The sequence below is a fragment of the Suricata suricatta genome, chromosome 3 (assembly GCF_006229205.1).
Source record: "Suricata suricatta isolate VVHF042 chromosome 3, meerkat_22Aug2017_6uvM2_HiC, whole genome shotgun sequence".
Classification (NCBI taxonomy): Eukaryota; Metazoa; Chordata; class Mammalia; order Carnivora; family Herpestidae; genus Suricata; species Suricata suricatta.
Window position 1 is genome coordinate 87,504,103 of NC_043702.1, and position 20,546 is coordinate 87,524,648.

Below are 20,546 nucleotides of genomic sequence, written 5' to 3' on the forward strand. Positions count from 1 at the left end.
AACTTTATAAATCCCCCAAATATCTAGAAAGGAAATGTCTAGCTTTCTCTTGAAAAGTCCTATATTACTAAGAAGAAAAATAGGCTCTAATGATATTCTGTTAAAACCTCAGTGCATTCTAAATGTGGGGGCAACAATTCTGTAGGGGAAGGAAGGAATGAAGGGAAGGAGGAAGGAAGGGGAAAAAAATAAGTTTCTAGTAGAGCAGTAGTTCTCAGCCATGACTGTGTGTGAAATCTCCTCAGTGAAAAATACCAGTGCTCAAGTCCACTTTTAGAGATGTTAATGTCCCCAGTGACCCCATGTGCAGTCCGGGTTTAAAGTCAATGTAATAATGACATCATATTATATTAAATAGTAACTCAAGAATATTCAATTACTCAATAAGAACAGCAGCTTAAAAGGATTTTAGTTGTTCAGAACTGCTAAAAGCCCACCAGCTTATTACAGAGGTATGAGTTCCAAAGGTTTCCTGAGAATTCCCGCTATCCTTGGGGTAGTAGTGCCATATTCCTGAGTCCTGAATCCCACTTCCCTTAAGGCTGCACGGTAGCCCCATGCCATGTAATTCTTCTCATGTTTCAGTCTTCTAAAATTATTACCAGATCAATGCTTCAGGCTCCGTCCAGCCAAGCTTCTTTTCCTAATAAGAAGATAGGTTCTGAGGCTTTAGCATCCATAGATCATTCCTACAACTCTTATTAGCTAAAGGTTCATTCATTCACTACATCAAAACTTTTATAACTGCTGGCCAGTTGAAAAATACCTGAGGAAGAATGATGAATTGGAAAGAGCACTGAACTATGAAGCCGGAGGCCTTGAATCAAGTTTCGGATTTGCTCACGCCTCTCCAGACGACCTGCAGCAAGTCACATAACCTTTTGAGCTTCCATTCCCTTAAACATAAAAGTGAGAAAGTTGGTTAATGTCTAATATCCACTGTGACTCTGAAATGCTATCCCGTGTAACATGTTCTTACCCACATGCTGGTGAGGATGCTAATGAACAGTACAGAGTGAGGAAGTACAGCAGAAAAGCACAAGAAGAAAGCTAATTGTCTAGATGAGCAACAAGTTGACAAATTTGCTCTCAAAGCATTGACATCCCTGTAAGTTGCCTTTTTAAAAGACAACAATGGAGTCATACGGCAGTAAAATTCGTTAGGTTCCACTTTCTGCCACTTGTCTGTATGAAAAGACTATTTTCACTCCCCTCACACTGTGAAAACCACCCTTGCAAAATGAAAAGGCAATGATCTGATTCTCTAGCTGTTAAATTGCCTATAAGAGAGAAAGTGGTGATGTTTAAAGGGGAGAAAATCCTCCAATATGCCAGGAAAGCTTAAAAATATTCTAACCTCAAGTTCGGTTCACTGTTCCTTTATAATGAGCTCATGTACTCACATCTCTCCATTCTTGTCTTTCCAACTACAAGGACCATCACATCATGGGACCTCCTCCTCAAGACCACCCTGCATGTATATATCTTTAGGCCACTTGACATATGACTTTGCTTCTCCAAAAAGTTGTAAGACTCCTTACTTCCTACAGATCAAGCAAAACTATTTAGCTTGGCATTCTTGGATCTCTACATTCTGGTCCATAGCCCACCTTTCCTCTTGCTTTTCCTCAACACATTTCCCCCAGCGAGGCTGCTGCACTTCTTGTCCATCCTTCAATGATGACACATGCAGTCCCCCACCCTGCCTTTGCTCATGCTCTTCCTGTCACTTGAAATGGCTCTCCCCTCTTTGCTCCCTGATAGACTAATCTTGGCCATTCCTGGAAACTGAGCCGACTCCCATTTCATCTCTGCTACACAACATCCTTGCTGGTCTACAATGAATTTTCTTCCCTCCAACTGTGCCTGGCAGCACTTAAGCTTACACTTTCCTTTAATGTCTGCTGTGTCTTGTTCATTGCATGTTTCCTGATTAGACTACATATTCTGAAGGACAAAGCCACATATTAAATGCTACTTTCTGTCTGTCTTTCCTCCTTCCTTCCTCTCTCTCTCTTTCTTTCCTTTTTTCCTTCATCCCACTTTCCCATGTACATACAGCCACATTTAGAGTATACAGTACAGTACATTATTGGCAGTCACCTTATAAACGAACACAGTAATACCAGACCATAATCAATGAGGCCCTTGTTGCTTCTCTTACACAGCCTTATCAATTTTACTCATGTCCCTTAGATTTTAGCTTGGAATTCAACGCCCTTCAGCATGTTCCTTTATGAGAAACTGTACTACTAGGACACATGTCCAAGTATATATAGGTTCCTTTAAATTTTTCTGTACGTTTCTCAAAAGTGCAGAAATGATCTAATGAATATGAACAACTTTAAAGAGTGAAGTACCCCAGTAATTAAATCCCTAAATTATTTATTTCAATAGTGTGTTAAGCACTCATCATTTAGAGAGCTAGTAATAACAGAATTGGAAACTACTAAGTCAGAAAGGGATTTCACCTTCTGGTTTTACAGATGAGTCAGCTGAGGCTCAGACTCTAAATCTTGCAAAGTCCTTTGCCCTGCCCTTCCTCTTCTAGGAGCACTCGCCTAAAAGGGGCTCCTCTAGGTCTGCCAAACCCTTCCCCATTAAATCCTTCTAGGCTCCCAAAGGCTGTCTGTGAATATAATGCAGCCTTATCTAAAGATCTAAGGTAGGACAAGGAGCTCAACCCACAGAGATCTCTTCTAATTTTCAAAATGATCCTACTTATGCTCCTAGGATAGAATAACCTTCTAGAAGTGGGCTCTAAGCCTTGGTAAAGAGAATTTTATGAAATTTATAGGGGTAGCTATAGGAAGTGAGTTATAGACTTAGCTGTGCAAATAGCAGTTGTGTCTAAAAGTCTATTGCAAAGAATAGTAAGAATCTGGGGACAAGCAGAAGTGGGACGGAGCTGGTGCACCCTTTGCCATGGAGCCCTGGGACTCCCACTAAAGCTTGGCAAGGGGTTAGGAAGAATACATGGCCCTCACTTGCCTCCCTACCTCCATACACAGAATCGAGTTGTATTTGAGAGATACCCCACCTCCAGCCTCAGGAACAATGTGCTCTCAAAGTCACGCTGGAATCCCTGAACACTGGAATAAACTCCCTCCCAATCTGTGCAATCTTGGCATCCCCAGTGAAAGGGTGGCACCTTGCCCTACCCAAGTCATTCCTATTATCCTCGGGACCTACCAGGAGGCTATGCTGCTTCAAACGTGGTCCTGGACCATTTAAAGACTTACAAATTCCCTTTCCATTCCTATTTGGGGTGGGAGGTTGGTAGTAAGAAGAAGAGAAAGAAGAAAATTCCCCTAGGAATTTTCCCAAAGATTCCATACCAAGCTTCACTTTTTGTTGTTTTATTTTTTGAAGACTGGAAATCAATCCCAATTCTTCTCCCTTGCCTCAATATGTTTTGTTTTGTTTGCTCTCTTTCTTAAGCGTGAGCTTTGTGTTTCTGGATGTAGGATATAACCTTGTTTTGCTCACTCTTGTACAAGTAGCTGCCCAGAGACTCGTCCTTGGAAGTGACTATATTTCTCTGGACCTTAAATTTCCCACCTGTTCGATAAAAGGGTTGATGAATGATGGCTAAATTCCCGTCCACCATAAACATTGGAAGAGCCTGTGGCCCACTGCCCTTTGACTTTTCCCCTCCTATGTCCAGCACAGAGATGGTTAAAGATTCAGGATCTCTCCTATGGAGAGTCGTTAACCTGGGGGTGAGGTCCACTGCAGCAAGTGTGCAGTCTCACCCGTCCTCAAATTTACGCCTCTCCAAGATTTCCAAAGTGGTAGGCTGCAGCGGGGTTTTCTCCGTTCCTCTCCCGCGTCCTGGGAGAAGGTTTGCGCGGCGCACTTTTGTTGGTCTCTGGGCTCCCAGCTGTCTACACCACCTTCAAACCCGAGCAAGACTGGACCGCACACCCAGCTCCATTTCTCCTGGCTCTGCCGATACCCCTCCTCCTGGTCCCTCTCGGTTCCCACTACTTCCCACTTCCAGAAATCCTTCCAGCCGTGCCAGCCACACTTTGCGCCCCTCGCACAGGGCTCTGCGTCTAGGCGCTGCAGCAGAGTGGGGCGCTCTCCCAGGGCGTCCGGGGCTCCAGCCCCACCTCCCTGCCTCAGCCCTTCTAGTTCGCAGCCCCCCACGCCCCGCCCAGGACGCTGCGGTTGCCTTAGCTCCAAACTCCTTGGGTGTTCTCCCGGAGCCCCCTTTCCCGTATAGGGAGACTCCCTCCACCCCATCTCCCCAGTGAAACGTGAGCGTGTCGGTGGACTGGGTGGTGGCCCCGCCGAGCCCCCGGACCGGCCCTCTGCTGGACGAGGACCGGAGCAGAGAAGGCTCCGGGCCTCCCCCGGCTCCGGGGCGCGCTCAGCTTGGCCGGGCAGCTGCACGGTGGGGCCGGATCCCTAGAGCAGCCTCGAGCGGGAACCTGGCACCAAAGCGCCCGAGCCGCCGCCTACGGCCCGCGGGCGCCCCCAGCGCTCACCCCGACCCCGGAACGCCGGAACCCCGGGCACCCCTGGAGTCCCGCGCAGCGTGCGGGTCTCAAGCGGCCCCGCGCGCTCCTTTCCAAGCCCCCTCCAAGGAGTGGCGCGCTGGGGCCCCCAGAAGCACCTCCCGCCAGCCCGCCCTCCCCCTTCCCCTTGCCCGCCCGCGCGGCGCGGCGCTGCGCTGCGCTTCGATTCCGGGAGGAAAGCGCCGCGCGGTGTCCCTGGCGTCTTCAGTCCTGCCCCTCGAAGTGGAGATGCGCGAGAGGCAGGCAAGGGCGCGCAGCTCGTGAGACGCCGCGCCAGCCGGCACCATGCGCCTGCGGCCGCTGCCCCTCGTCGTGGTCCCCGGCTTGCTGCAGCTGGTGAGTGTCCGGCCGGCTGCACGCCTCACGCGCTGGGGACGCGTTTCGGCGGGAAAACCGCGCCCGTGGCCGACTCAGAAGCCGAGTGCCAGATGGGACCCTGGGGCTAGGAGCTCGCGGAGTGGTAGGAGTTTGGGGTTGCTTTAGGGGTTAGAGGGGAAGAATCGCCGACGGGAATGGAGGGGACCTGGAAGCCGAGGAAGGGCTTAGCAGGGGTTGGGACTTGAGAGCTGGGGTAAAGTAGGCAGAAAGTGGAGGGAAGAGGGTGCGATGAGGGTACTGGCATACGATGGTCTGAAAGATCTGCCTCCAGCCCAGAGTTTGAGGGGCTCGGTGGTCTTTATACTTCACATGGTATTTTGCCCAGATGCCTGCAGACACTTCTTTCAAACCCTGGTATTGTGCATCCTTGTGTTTAGGGTCAGTTAGTAGCTCTGTGCTAGGGGAAAACTTAAGCAAAAGACCGATTGGGGGGTGGGAACGCAGATTGGATTTCTCTTCATTTTCCGTCCGGTGCTGGGGACTGGGATGGGGATTTCTGCCGGTGGGCATACAGGATGTAACTTTCACGCCCAAGTCCACGCTGAGCCTGCTCTCGGGAATCTCTAAGCAGTAATTTACCAAAGACCTCTCCTGCCTGGTCTGGCGGCTGAAGGGGCTCTAAGGAATATGAAGGGTATTGGAAGGTGGTTCAGGGTTTGCCGGCGACGCTTTGAGCGACTGTTAGCGTTGTAACTATCGACTCTCCTCGCTTTTCCCGCGTGGCGCCGTGCTCTCCTCGTTCCGAAATATACACCTACATACTGTATGTATTGCTAGTTAATTTTACGTAAGGGAGTCACCAGTAAAAGCGTCTAGAAGACAACTTTTAAAGTAAAATTATAGAAGGAAACTGCCTTCGCCTGTGTGATGGTTTTCTCCTGCTCTCTTGGCACTTAATACGGTGCAGTTAAAGAAAGGTTTCTCCATTTCCCACGGTTTCTTTGGTCCTCATACTTAAGATTTTACTCAGTTAGCTCTGGGCTGTTAAAACAAGGTTAAGGAAGCATTTAGATAATGATTAGATCTTCTCTCTTCTCTTTTTTCTATTATTTCCTGTTAAAGGGAAAGATCAAGTAACTTATGAAAGTTTCTCTATGAGAGGTATGATACTGTAGATACAGAGATATTTTGCAAGTTTCAAGGATGGAAGGGATTCTAAAAGGTCTTAGTGAAGGGGAGAGGATAAGGAAGAGTCTGTCCATTCTCCTTAGGACAGAGCTTAGCTTCCCTTGCACAGCATTAAGTAAAAGATTCTTCAGTGGCATCAAGAGGAAAATGCAGTGAAGTTTCCAGAGGTCCTTCAGTGAGCCATCACATGCTGCCTGTATACAATACTGCATGTTAAAATACATTTTAAATCTAAGGCATTGTGCATGCAACATATATGACACATGAGACTTTAGAATCACTTGCTTTTTTTAACTGTTTAAGCTGGATTCCAATAAAAGATGTTCTAGCCAGCATTTGTATGGCATGTATAAGGAGAACTAAAAGCCTGAGGAAATCAGGTACTTAGGTAAGGTCTTCAGGATATCTTCATGGATCTCTTAGTTTGTTAATTTAATTTTGCTTTCATTCATCATGAACTGTGTATGTGTTCCACTGTGTTAGACTCATAAAGATGAGGCAACATTTGGGCATATGTTGGGAAAAAGTTCTTCCATCAGCTGCTATATTGGAAATGTTAGATTTTTTTTTTTCACACCACCATAGTCAATAGGGAATAGGAAATACATCTTGAAGGGATTATATGCCCTCCTTAAGAGCTAGATTCTAATATTACAGCATGGATTGATTGATTCACTTTTAAGGAAGCTTATGTCAAATTCTAATCCGTTTTTGGATTGTGCTTGGGTTGTAATGTTTTTTTCCTGGAGCACTTTATCATGGTAAGTGAGGTGGGAGCTGCAGCGGTGTGATAAGGACACATTCCTTACACACTGCCATCCTCTTGGACCATAAAAGGCTGTTTACATTCTCCACATTCTTACAGCTGTTTCCAGCCTTATAACACAAGGCGGTTATGATGTGAAAGGAAAACAGAGTGGCTGAGGAGGGTAGATCTAAATGAAAACATCCCCCATTCCCATGATGTACCCCACCCCTGCAGGTATCAAAAAGGGCAGGTCATAATTTGGCCCTCTGGATGGCTCACATCTTTATTCTGCCTTTTCCCGCTGATATTGAACTTATTTGCTAAGTCCCAACATCAGGTGGATAACATGTTTCCTTGATTTGAAAACTAGACTTTTAATTTTCTAGGAACTAGAAACATGTATTTAGTAGATCTGCCACTGGGGAGGCAGGGGCCAGGACAAGGTTGGGCTATTGCTGGAATCCCACTTTACTTTTTCATCCATACTGGCAACCTGAAGAATATACTTTTTTTAAAAATGCTAAACATTTTATGTGAGTAGCGCATTCACTTGGGGATTTTGAAATTTAATTTTAAGAAAATTGTCTTTTTCATCAAAAGCTGTCACGGGGATTTGGGTCCAAATAAGTCACTAACCACATGATACTGGTACAATAGTTAGAGTGCTCTTACTTGTTTTTGTAATACTTAAAATTTTTAAGAAACAATAAGCCAAGTTGATAAATATTGCAGGTAACCTATGACGTATGCATGTATGTTATCTGTCCCTGGCCAGTTGTCCTTGCCTCTGTCCAGTATTTTAACCGATAGGTTAGTTTCCCTAATTAATAGGATTACTAGGCATTTGCAAAATTTAAATATGAATCCTGAATGTATTATTTTCCCTGAAATCCTTATTCAGCAACACATTTTGTATAAAGTATTAACAGCACTTTATTTCTTTTCTGCCATCTAATGATGAGAAAATTAGCATTTGAAATTAATATTATAATATAATGAGTCTTATTTCCTGCCATGATACAAAGACTTTGTCAGATGACAACTTCTTACAGATTTACATGATAATGTGTAACTCATAATAAGTGTGATTTTTGCCTTTAAGTAAAATGCAGATTGTAAAAAGATTGAATTTAAATGGATTACTGGCTTGAGTTTAAGATAAAATAAGTTTGTTACACATTTCCACTTGTTTTTCTGTGATATAATGATTTTATAAAGTAAAATATAATTGGAAGTGATGTAAGGTGGCGAATTTTTAGAATTCTATAAAATTGTAACGCCTGTGATGCAGGGTATTCCAGTCCTAAGTTTATCCTTGCTGTAGAATATCATCTCACATAAACTTGCTAGGGGTATTTTGTTTATCTTTTAACAAGTTAATAATTTTAGTATTTGTTTAGTATGATATTTATACCACATATTTATTCTCAACTCTGTATTTACAAAAAGTGATAACTCATGACTGTCTTCCATTCAAGATCACAATTTCCCTCTTAGAGTTCTGATCAATAGACATCAAAACAGTATTTTCCAGCGTAGGATCAATAGTTGTCTGTTGGCTAGACGGCAGTGCACAGTAGAAGTACCGCCATGTCGTGGTTATGATTTAGAGATGGCTCGGCATTAAAATTAATTCTTCATTAAAGGCATCATTATCTTAGACATTTTTAAAAATGAGAATCAAGGTTACACTTCGAAGTCCTCCATTCTAGCCACTCTCCCAGTGTCAGTTGTGTTCCCTTGGTCTGTTCTGAGATTTATGTTATCTGGTTCCGTTTTAAATGTCTTCCACACAGGAAACTGATGCCTCTTGGGAACTTATTTTATAGCTTAATATGTTTCCAAATGCAAAAGAAAAGCTTTCTTATCTTTGTTCTGTTTTGCTTTTTTTTTTTTAATATTCTTTCCTCATTGTTTTTGATTAATGGTCAAAATGCTAAATAAGGCAGAAGGCTTTCTGAAAAACCTTTTAGAGGTTTTACATTGTCAGCTTAAAATGTGTAGCTCTTACAAATCGAATGAATTAAGAAATGTTGATTTCATAATACGTTACCCACCTTTTACCTATGAAGGATCTAATCAATACACTTTGAATGATTTAGACATTTAGTGGTAGCGATCAACGGTGAATATCAATGTGTCATAGGTTTATGATTTTGTAAAAGCTCTCGGACCGTCTCTTACTGTTTACATATTCTGCGGACTCCTTTACCTGAAGCATTGCTCGGTAAGACTTGAAAAAAGAATTATAGCTACACACTCAAGTGCCTACAGTTAGGGCTGTGTCAGCGTTTCTGTAAAGAATCTCATTTCTATCTTAGCCATAAGCATTATTGCCGGTAAGAAGTTGGCATTTAATATCTGGATTTGGGAGTCAGTTATTTTAAAGCTGCTTTAAAAAATTGGACCAAATGATTTTGAACACTCACCCATGTGAGGCCACTCTCCCAGTACTCTTATAGTATGCAAGATGATGATGCAACAAACTAATTTCTTATTATTTTGGCACAAAGGTTATAGTGTTTAACTTCTTTTAAATAATCCTTTCCCAGTTAACCTTTTTATTGCATCATGGTAAGATTTTGTAACATGACATCATCAAGATTGTTTTTAATTATGCCAAATTCAGATGCCCTGATTTATTTGCTAACAATCTACTTAAATGTTTTACTATTGTCGATATGACCAATAGTGTTGATGACCTCTCCAGTTTTTATTTCAAAACCCTGTTCCAAAAGAAGAATGTAAAGCAATTTACAGCATAGAGTTTCACACTATAGAAAGAATCCTAAGATAGGATTGACTGAAAACTTCCATTTTATGTTATTTTTAATTTATGAAAATCTAGAGAAAAACCTTCAAACAAATGTTTGGTTCATTGTGCTCTAAAATCAATATATAATAAGGAATTCTGTTTCTTTATAGAACAACCATTAAAAATTAAAGTTTCATTATTTAAACCCAAAAGCAATAGAACATATTTTCCTTTTTCCTAGCCAGATCATTCAAGAAATTAAAATAGTGTCTTTAAAATTGCCATTATAAATTTTATCTTTCTTAGACAATGGACATATGGTAAGGGACAAGAGAAGTTTGGTATTCATACCACAGCATTAATGTTGTCTTAGATTTGCACATACTTACCCTTTTCAAGTTTCTTTTATATACAGTTTATCATGTTCTATTCTCACAATAAAACTATAAGATCAAAAGGACGTCTTAAATGTTTCCATTTTGAATAATGTGTTTGGTGTTCCATTTCTAAATAAATTGCACATTCAATAAATATTGACTGACTGACTGTTTGGACCCAGACTACGCACTGAGATGATAGCAGATGTTGAGGACATAGCAGTCAACAACAGGACAGGCCTGAGAGTGTGAGTGTGTGAATGTGTGTGCACACACGTGTGTGTGTGTGTGTGTGTGTGTGTATCTTGGGCAGCTCATTTAATAACCTCAAACTCCTCATCTCTAAGTGAAGTCATTAATGATTAAGTGAATGAAAAATGATTTCTGACATCACTTTTCATTTTTTTAATACATGGTAACAGTGTTCCTGGATTTTTCTTTTTATGAATTCCATCTTTAGTTACTGTAGAATTTAAAGTATGTCTTATATACCAACATTATTGTTTTAAATATAAATTTTACCTTGAGTTTATGTAAATATACACATCACAAATGCTGTGTATATTTAGAAGTAGATTTAAAACACTGCAAGATTGATTAATGTTATCCCTGTCTATGGGAAGGGAAAATTAGTTGAAAGTAGGCAAAGGGAATTCATGAACATTTATTGAACCCATATAATCAACAAAATCAATAAAATTTAAATAAATATTGTGCATTCAGGCTTTTCCCCCTCTATACTGTTTTTAAGTTGTAAGCTTCTGACATCTAGTGATTGCTTTAATTTAAATAAAAAGTAAATTGACTCTCAAATTCCAATTATTAAGATAAACAACATTACAGTTTAATACTGTGCTTCAACCAGAAAATGGTCATGTGGCTTTTTTATGCCACAATAGAATTCAGCCTATTTAAATCAGAAATACTTTTAACTACAAAGATTTCAGGAGTTAGATATAAATGGTACAACACTTAAAAGAAAACCAACAAAGAGCTGGTATGTGAGACCCTATCAAAGATGGAGAAAATGTCAATGGTCTTAACTTTAGGCAACAAGCCATCTGAAACAGACTGACTACTCCTGGAGGTCGGTCCAACTACACTTGAAACAATGTAAATGTCTACAAAGAAACCCTGACTTTGTGATACTGCTGTTTGGGGCCAAATAAGTGATTCTAGGATCATAAAAACCCTCGTTTAAATCTCTTCATGCAAGGACATGTGAGGTTGTGACTTTCAACCATTGTGATATAATACTGGCACTTTTATAATCTCAGTTTTACCTTAGTTACCTAGCATGTATATATATATTCATTCTAAACACTAATTTAAGAAATACTCTAGATTATTTGCAAGGAGAAACCACATGTTTAATTTATATGGTTCTATGAAGTCCATGTGATTTCCACTCTGGAATTTCTCTTTTGTGTGTGCAGGCTTAACCAGTGAAAGTGGTTGATTGCGTATGACAATCTGCAAGACATTTTGAATGGATAAGTTCTACAGTAAGAGAATCAAGACCCTAAATAACTATTTAACATTTTGTAGTAATGATAACAACAACTTTTATTAACAAAGTTTTGCATTTTGATAATCCACAACAGAAGATAGTTGGGGTCAGTATAGGAATATTGTTATGGAAATAAAAAAGGAGGTAAGACTTTCAAATGTGTGTTTTCCATAGTCATGAATTCACCTGCTGCTCCCATGTTGATGACTCCCAAATTTGAACCTCAGTCTCTACCTTGTTTTTCAGGATCCAAGGCCATATCTCCACAGCTTACTGTTCATTGTGACTTGGATGTTTTACTACTTTCTTAACTCAACATATTCAAAGCCACACACATCTTTCCTGACAGTATTCAGGGGTTCTGATCTTGAGTTCACCCCTTGTGACTTGGTATCCTGTGTCCAGATAAGTGACTTGGTACATAAAAACCTACATGATTTACTAGAGTCTTTCACACATGTGATCTCGTTTTATCTTCACATAAGCTTGGAAAGGTAAAAGAAATAATAGTTATTGCATCCACTTTACAGATGAAGAAACAAAAGCTTAGAAGGTTTCAGAGATGGACTATAGACCAGAAAAAGATAAAACTTGAATTGTCTACCTAGTTCAGCTCTTTGGTGAGATAGCAGCCATTTGTAGCAGAAGACTGTGAGATCTGTCTTTGACGTCCAGAATGACATGATGGAAGAACACTTCTAGGAAATGTCTCATTCTTTGTGTTCAGTGTCCATATTGTGGTAGAAACATCAAATCATTAATTTTAGGAATGTTTTAAACAAGTTTGTCATAAAGTCAAAGAATGTAAATACAGCAAACGGGTTCTTGGATCATGTCCCTTAATCAGGAGTTCTATTTAGAATTTAGCCTCACAGAGTTTAGTTGACCAAGTACTTTGGTTTTTATACAGCTTTAGGGTTAAGTTGTTGGCTGAGTAAATGTGGTTCCAGTTAAGATCAGCAGAGGATTTGAGAGTTCCTCTAATTTCTCAAGATCTCAACCTGTACCACTTCAGATTGAAAAGATGAACAGGAAGAGAGTGAAAAGTCTTAATTCCTATTAAGGGCCACTTAATCCTGGTTGTCGAATGAATGGGCAGGCGGGAGTATGAGAAGGAGCCTGGAGGATGGGGCGGGGCTACCTAGTAGGTGCTCACACTGGTGCAGACCTGGCGAGCATTTGTACATAATTATGCTTTACCAGTAGCATACTTCCTGTTGCTGTCTCTTCCCTTTCTTACATTTTATGAAAATATGTATTTTATTACAAAAGTAATATATATTAGTGCATTTTGTTGGCTGTCCACCCAGATCTCTTTGGATGTCTTTTTAATATTTTTATGGACTGTCTCCCCAACCTCCACTCCCCTCCACCAGCCTTTTTTTGGTTTCTATTCTAACACTGAGCAACTGCCACTGTCTTTCAGAGGAGCGCCCAGGGTTGCTGTTGATGCACCTTGCCAACGAGCACTCAGAGTCACACTGTCCTGTTCCCTTCCCTCCCCTTTCAGCCAGCTCTTAAAAAATCAGTGACTCACAAGTACCAGGGTGTGTAGAGCCATGTTCCCTTGCTCTGAGACTCAGCAGAATGTTCTGGAGTTCCCTTTGAGGCAGCAGGTTGAGTCCACCTCAAGTGCATTTTGCTTGAGATCACATAGTTGCGTGGCTTGCTTCCATTCTCTGACCTGCGGCCTCTCTCCCTTGCCAGACTTCCCTGAAACTGCTTCATGATAAATCATTTGCATTCAAACACTTGTCTCAGGCTCTGCTTCTGGCAAACCCAACCTAACATTTCTGTTTAAAGTTGCTTTAATAGTCAGAAAATTTTAAAGTAGCCATTCTTAACCCTGTCTCCTTTCTGCCTTCTTGCAGTTAGAGATAATCATTATTAATAATTTAATGTATATTTTCCCAGAAATTGTGGGTATATATGCTTTCATCATAATTATAGCAATACAATATTCTGTATTTTTTAATACAGTAATATATTGTGGCCATTTTTATGCAATATAGAACAACTTGTATATTTGAGGATTCACAGTATTTCATAGCATTGACATACCATGCTAGGAAATGTATTTGATCAGTCCCTTATTAATATTTTGATTATTTTTAATTTTTTAAATATATGTGTGAATATATAAAATTAATTCCTAGAACTGAAAATACTGGTTCAATGCTCGAAATGTACAATATGGTTTTTGATAAATATAAGTTGTCCCCTAAAAGACTATAAAATACAGTACCACACACCCAGTGTTTTTGCATATCGCTGGCCTTATCTGGATGGTGTTTTCCCTTTTTTTTTTTTTTAACTTTGCCAATCTATTAGAGGAAAACACCCCCTTGTTCATTAGAAAGGTAACGTGTGTTTTCATATTTAACCATTTGTCTTCTTATTCTGATAAATTTTCTTAATTTTTCCATTTTTTTCTATGGCTTTACTTCTATAATTTTTTTATATTACTTTTGCACAGTTGTTTATACTCTCCCTGGACATTTAATACATAATGGGGTTGTTGTGGACACTGTTTCTATGCCTGAGATTTAAAAATTGTATTTTGCTGGAATATAAGAAAAGATTTATTTTAGTATCTTTGTGTTTATATGAGTTCTATTTCTGAAGCAGATTATTATTTTTAATAATTTTAATTTGATTCTCCTGGATTTTCTGTATAGACAATTATATTATCTAGAAGTAATCTTATATTTGGCTCTTTCTATTAAACATTGCTGCCTCTTGAATTAAAATTTATTCTCCTAGTGTACTGAGTAGAACCTTCAAAATATTGTTGACTAACACTGGAAAAGTAGGTATTTTTTCTTATCTTTCCAACTTTAATGTAAACGTTACTAAATATGATGTTTCCTTTTAGGTTCTGATAATCTATCAAGTTATATTCCAAATTAAAATAAAGTTGTTAATAATAGAAGTCAATTTCAGATTAGTTTTCAGGATCCTTCAAAATGATCGTATTTTTTTTAAAAACCTACCTCTTTATGTTTCTTATTTATGAATAGTTATCCTAACATACTGCTTAAGCCAAGTTAAATCATCTGTATTTTAATAGATGGATACATGTGTTTTTATATTGTTAGTATTTTATTTAAGAACACCATTCATAAGTAAAATATAGCAAAAGTGGAACACAACAGGTTTTGCATCAGGATTATTCAAGAATCATAGTTAGAAAGACTTCTATTTATTTTTCTCAGTTCTGGGAGATATTAAAATAGTTGAGAATTGCTTTTCCTTTGGAAGTTTGTTGGGGATCATTTAATCTATTGGAGCCTTTTTGTTTTAGGAGAGATCTTTTATATTTATTTATATATAATTTTTTTGAGAGAGGGAGAGTGAGAGAGAGAGAGAGCATGCATGAGTGTGAGTAGGGGAGAGAGACCGAAGGAGAGGGAGAGACAATCGTGAGCAGGCTGCACACGTAGCATGGATCCTGACATACAGCTTGATCCCGTGACTCCATGGGATCATGACCTGAGCTTAAATCAAGAGTGGGACACTCAGCTCATTGAACCACCTAGCTGCCGCAGAAGAGACCTTTTTTTTTTTAATTTTATTTTTGAGGGAGAGAGAAGACGTGTTGTGGGGGAGGGGCAGAGAGAGAAACACAAACACACACACAGACGTAGAAGCAGGCTCCAGGCTCTGAGCTGTCAGCCCAGAGCGCTACACGGAGCTCAGACTCCTGAGGCGTGAGATCATGGCCAGAGCCGAGGTCAAACGCTTACCCAGCTGAGCCACCCAGGCGCTCCAGGACAGATCTTTTATAAACATTTCATTGTCATTATGGCTCCTTCTCCTTTCAGATTTTTTCTTCAACCCTTATTGAATCCCTTTTATTGATCTTAAGAGAAAATCATGCATTTTTGCATATCTTCAGATTTATTTAGCATAAAATTATATATGTTCTTACTTAATTTAAAAAATTTACTCTACACCTGTGAGGATCTTGTTAAGCTAATGCTAGGTGCTGGGCATTTTACATTGTTGTATATAATCACCGTAACCCTATGAAACAGGTGTAACTGACATTATTTTATGTATGTGTTGGAACAGGAGTAGGGGACTGCCTCCACTCTCTCTGTAGGTCTACTGTTGTAACCAGAAGCTTTCTGTGGCAGATTCCATGGTTAATTCTGTACACTGTCCAAGGTGAATGAAGCCTCACGTTAAGGGGTGAGCATCCAGAGCCTCAGCCCTCTTTTGCTCATTAGAGGACTTTGCCGCCTCCTGGGAGCTGACCTGGTGCCTGTGTGCACTCCTAGCTCCTCCTGGGCTGAGCTTGGTGGTGAGAAGGGTGTCCCGTGTAGGCGGAAAACCCGAGCTTACTGCTCCGGTGCTCTTCTCCTTTGCCTTTGTTGGTTACAGGCTGCTCAGCACATCCGGCTTTTGCATAATTCTGATTCACTCTTTTATCCTTCCTCTAGAGGTTCTCAGATCTGTGGACTCTTGGCATCCTTTCCTCTTTCTAGCACCACTATGCATTTAGTCTTATTTTGGCATTCCTAGTTCATTTCATTGGAAATTTGGGAGGGAGGCAAGGTAAATACATTCAGTCAGCTTTCCTCTGCAACTGGAAATCTTTTAGTCATTTTTGGCTCATTTTTCTTCATCCCCTACAATATCCATTCAGTCACAAAATCCTATGAAATTTCCTTCCAAATCCTTCTGTAAACTGTCTCTTCCTCTCCACCTGCTGCCATTTCATCACTACAGCAGCCTCCTAGCTGGTCTACTTTATTCCAATGCAAGCCTTCTAAATTCACTCCACATGTCATAGAATCATCTTTCTTAAATCTTCTTTGCATTTACTATGTCACTCGACTTTTAAGACTGATATTGTGATTTTCTTTTTCTTAACACACCGAGTCTAAATGTTTCTACCTGCTTTTCCAGCCTTAAATTTCTCATCCAGTATTCATCACACACTGATAACTGCAGCCAGGTCTGTATCTTTAATTCTTTAATACTCCATGAATACTTCCTATGAGAGACAAAAAAGCATATGTTTAGATGTCAGATTCACTTGGATTCCAGTGGGGTTTTTTGGCATCTTGGACAAACCAATAAATCTACTCAATTTCACTTTCTTCATAAAATAATAGCAACTACTGCTGTTTCATAGGGTTACGGTGATTATACAGAAATGTGAAATGCCCAGTACCTAGCATTAGCTTAACAAAGAGCAGTTTTCTTTTCCATCTGCAACACTGTTGGGTCTTGGTCTGCAAGCAACAGAAGCTGACAATGACAAACTTAAGAAGAGAAGGAATTCATGAAAACAGGGTGGCTCATGGGAAAGGTTGCAGAACCAGGCATGTCTAGAGCAGAACTGAGGGTCTGGAAAGTATCAATTGGACAAGATGATGAATAAATGCCAAACTTTCTTTTTTTGTCCAGTCCTTGTTTTGCTTCATTTATGATGTCATGTTTTTGGCTTGGGACATTTGCTGTCTTGAAAATGATGGGATACTTTGATCAACAGTTCCACACATCCTAAGGAATCAACACTATCTAAGGCCTTTAGGGACCTTGTGATCAGAACTCCAACCAAAGGAAGAACTCTATTAGAAAGAGAGACCAAAACACCTACAGAGAACACCCATTACAACTCTTCATATTATTTAGTATGATTTTTTACTCATAGACTTAGATAATAACCAAAGATCACCAGACATTTGAGAGAAATAACTAGCAAAAAGGAGGAGGAGGAGGAGGAAGAAGAAAAGGAGCTACCCTGGAGGAAACAAATAAAATAGGAAACTGATTTCAATTTTAAAGACTCTTGATTAGTATTCTCAGAAACTCAAAAGGATTTTGCATCCTGAAAATAAGAACAAGCTGCTATGAAGAAAAATCAACTGGACAATGAGAAAGAATTCTTGGAAATGAAATACATAACTGATAACATTTAAAAGTTGGGGAGAAGATTGAAAGAAACAGGGAGACAGTTCACGTTGGTGAACTGTGACGTGAAGTCAAGGAAGTCTGTCATGACAGAATCAAAAGACCAAATTGGGAAACAAGAGTGAACAGTGAAGAGGCACAGAGAACACATTCCAGAAAATCCAATGAGGAGCCTCAGAAACAGAGACTGTGAATGGAAGGGACCTAGTCAAGAAAAAAAATAGCGTTGAAAGGACTAATTTTTTAAAAAATCTGGTGAAATTTCTGAACTCAAAGGAAATAATAGAAAAATCTTGAGAGCTTTCAGAGAGACAAGAGATTACTGACAAAGACACATATGTCTCATTATCTACACTAGATGTTAGAAACAATGGAATAATGCCTTTAAAGTTCTGAGGGGAAAGGGATATTGAATCAACAGCAAAGTTATATTAAATATGAAGGGAAAAGAAGGAGGAAGAAGAAGAGAAAATCAGAAAAAATGAAAAATGACATTTGGGGCATGCAAGAATCTCCAGGGAGTTACCACTCACTCCATATGGAACAGCCTTCAAAGACCTAGCTCAGCCGAGCAGGAAGAAATCTAGAACAGGAGGAGGATGTGGGACACAGTGGTGTCTGAATATGACTCAGAAGAAGTGAAGAAAACAAAGAAAGGATCCATTAGCTTCTGACCTTGGGAAGGTGTCGAAAGTGTTGGGATCCGTTTCCTTCTCTGTGATCTGGTCACACTGTGACTCTACAGGGAAGCCATTCAGTTTTATAAATGCTATTTATTAGTTTACTGTGTTTGGAATGGACTTATACACAAAGCATGAATGATTTCAATATAGTCTAAGAATGAAATGTAACCATAATAAATATTAATGAACTAAAGTAATAGCACATAATACAAATTTAGAGGTAAAAGGAATACAGAGGTGAAGGTAGGTGAGCGTGCCAGTTTCCTTACCTTTCATAGTAGGAAGAGAAATTGTCTAATGTTAATAAATTAAGAAATAGGCTTAAAGTCTTAAAAGCTACCAACTAGAAGACTTAAAAGTAGTACAACCAACAAAAATTTGGCGTATAAATTTATTTACGATATGTTTTTATTTTTTGTCATATAAGCAGGTTAGAATATTAATTTAATATTAACAACTGGAAACTGCATTTTGACCTTTAGATGTGATTTTGGATATGTGTACTTTTTTTTGTGGAGTGCTTTTGACAAATATTCATTCCGTGAACCTCAAAATAAGGGAGGTCTTTTTAGTGGAGGGAGCTGCCCATCGTTGTAAAGGCATGCTTGTGACGTCATGAGTGTGCCTTCACTGGGATGTGATGGATATGCTAATGGCATAGAGCCTGGTGATAGTTTCGTGAGTGTGTACTTAGTTCCAAGTGTATACGTTATAAGCATATAACACTTTGTATGTCAATCATGCCCCAATAAAGTGATTTGAAAAAAAAGAGTCATGCTATAAGGCAGGTTTCCCAACCTCAGGACTAGTGACATCTTGAACCAAGTAATTACTTGTATGGGGCTGGGGGTAGGGACAAGGAGGCTGTCCAGGGCATCACGGGCTGTTCAGCAGCATCCCTCGACTCCACCCGCTAGATGCCAGTAGCACACTCTCCTAGTTGTGACAACCAAAAATGTCTCCAGACATTGACAGTTGGGCCCTGGGGAACAAACACCCCCAGTTTGAAGACCATTGGGGAAGGAGATTTTTGGCTGTGAAAAGCTGAACCAAATGACCTCTTTGACCTCTTCCAGTTAAACGCTTTTTCCTTGCACTGTTGAAAAGGGGTCAACATTTTGCATAGACCTCGTTTCTTTTGTAGCACTTTTCCCCCCTGAACTCAGGCTAGTTTTCTTCAGTTCAGTTCAATTGAAACAATTGTTTCAAATGCCAGCTCTGTTCCTCTGCCCAGGGTACACATCTCTGTTTAACAAATTTTCTTTTTCTCCTTTTTCCTAAGGGAAATGGATGGGTGATCCCCCTTATACTGTTCTCTTGGAGCGGATTTCCCTCTTTAGTAGAAATTCACACATTTTATTTTGCCTCAGGTACAGCTCTTACTGGTTGTTAGGGCTGGATCAGAGAATTTTAGTAAATCCTCTGAATTTCCATATTTTAAAATGCAAAAAAATACCTTGTAGAAGATAGAAGACAGCAAATAAAACTGAAAAGGACAATCATGATAATAATTGGTTAATAAAAATGCGAACTAAATCACGATGTGTGTATTTGTTACAATTAACACAGAATGGGATTATATTCTTGTGAGTTTATCACAAACCCAGACCATAGTATGCATATGAAAACTGGAGAGTGGCATTTTTGAGTGTAAAATTCCATCCAGTGTTTTTGAGATTTTAAAAAGTAGCTTAAAACTATTAAACTAAGCTCTTCAGAGCTAGAATGCATTTTGTTTTTATTGAAAAATTGGGTATTTTCAAATTTATTAAAATGTAAACTCTGAGTTACTCTTTATGAATGGTATAAATCATTTCTACATTGGAATGCATTTTTAAAGTTTATTTATTTTTATTTTTGAGGTAGAGAGCAAGCAGGGGAGGGGCAGAGAGAAAGGGAGAGAGAGAATTCCAAGCAGGTTCTGTGCTGTCAGTACAGAGCCCCATGAGGGGCTCAATCTCACCCCTGAGATCATGACCTGAGCTGAAACCAAGAGTCAGACGCTACACTGACTGAGCCACCCAGGCACCCCAATTGGAATGTATTCTTAATTAAATTTCTTTTTTAAGGCAATTCTCATTTTTAAAAAATGTACCTATGAAGGTATACTATAAGAGTTGTTTCTTCTCTCCCACAGATAAACATGGTCATTAACAAGTAAACAGAATCCCTGCTGGTGTTTAAGTTTGAAACATAGTATATTTTCATGAAATTATAGCTAATTTCTGTAAATAATGACTTTACTTATTGGGATCAAGCCTGAGAACCACAGTGGAGTATAGCTCTTTGCCCTCATATCTGTGGTAGATGAACCTGTGCATGAGCTCCTGCAGCCTCCGGAGTGAGTGTGTCCAGGGCACCCCGAGCAGGCCAGGGCATGCCCCTCCTCCTGTCCTTACACATACACACACACCTGCACACAGAGAACACTCTCCTGCTGAACGTTTCCCACCACATAGAAGTGGTATCTTTTCATTGGCAGGAGGATGTTTTGTCTCTACCTTGAAAGTTATAGACAT

At 39.9% G+C, this 20,546-nt stretch overlaps 1 protein-coding gene across 1 annotated transcript in view; it reads left to right on the forward strand.

Annotated features, from left to right (window-relative positions):
• The first annotated feature begins 4,808 nt into the window (after window positions 1–4,808).
• NXPH2 (neurexophilin 2) overlaps window positions 4,809–20,546 on the forward strand; it is a 108,296-nt gene continuing 92,558 nt past the window's right edge. Inside the window, exon 1 of the mRNA XM_029933320.1 lies at window positions 4,809–4,859. Coding sequence (XP_029789180.1) covers window positions 4,809–4,859 — 51 coding nt within the window. The remainder of the gene's footprint in view (window positions 4,860–20,546) is intronic.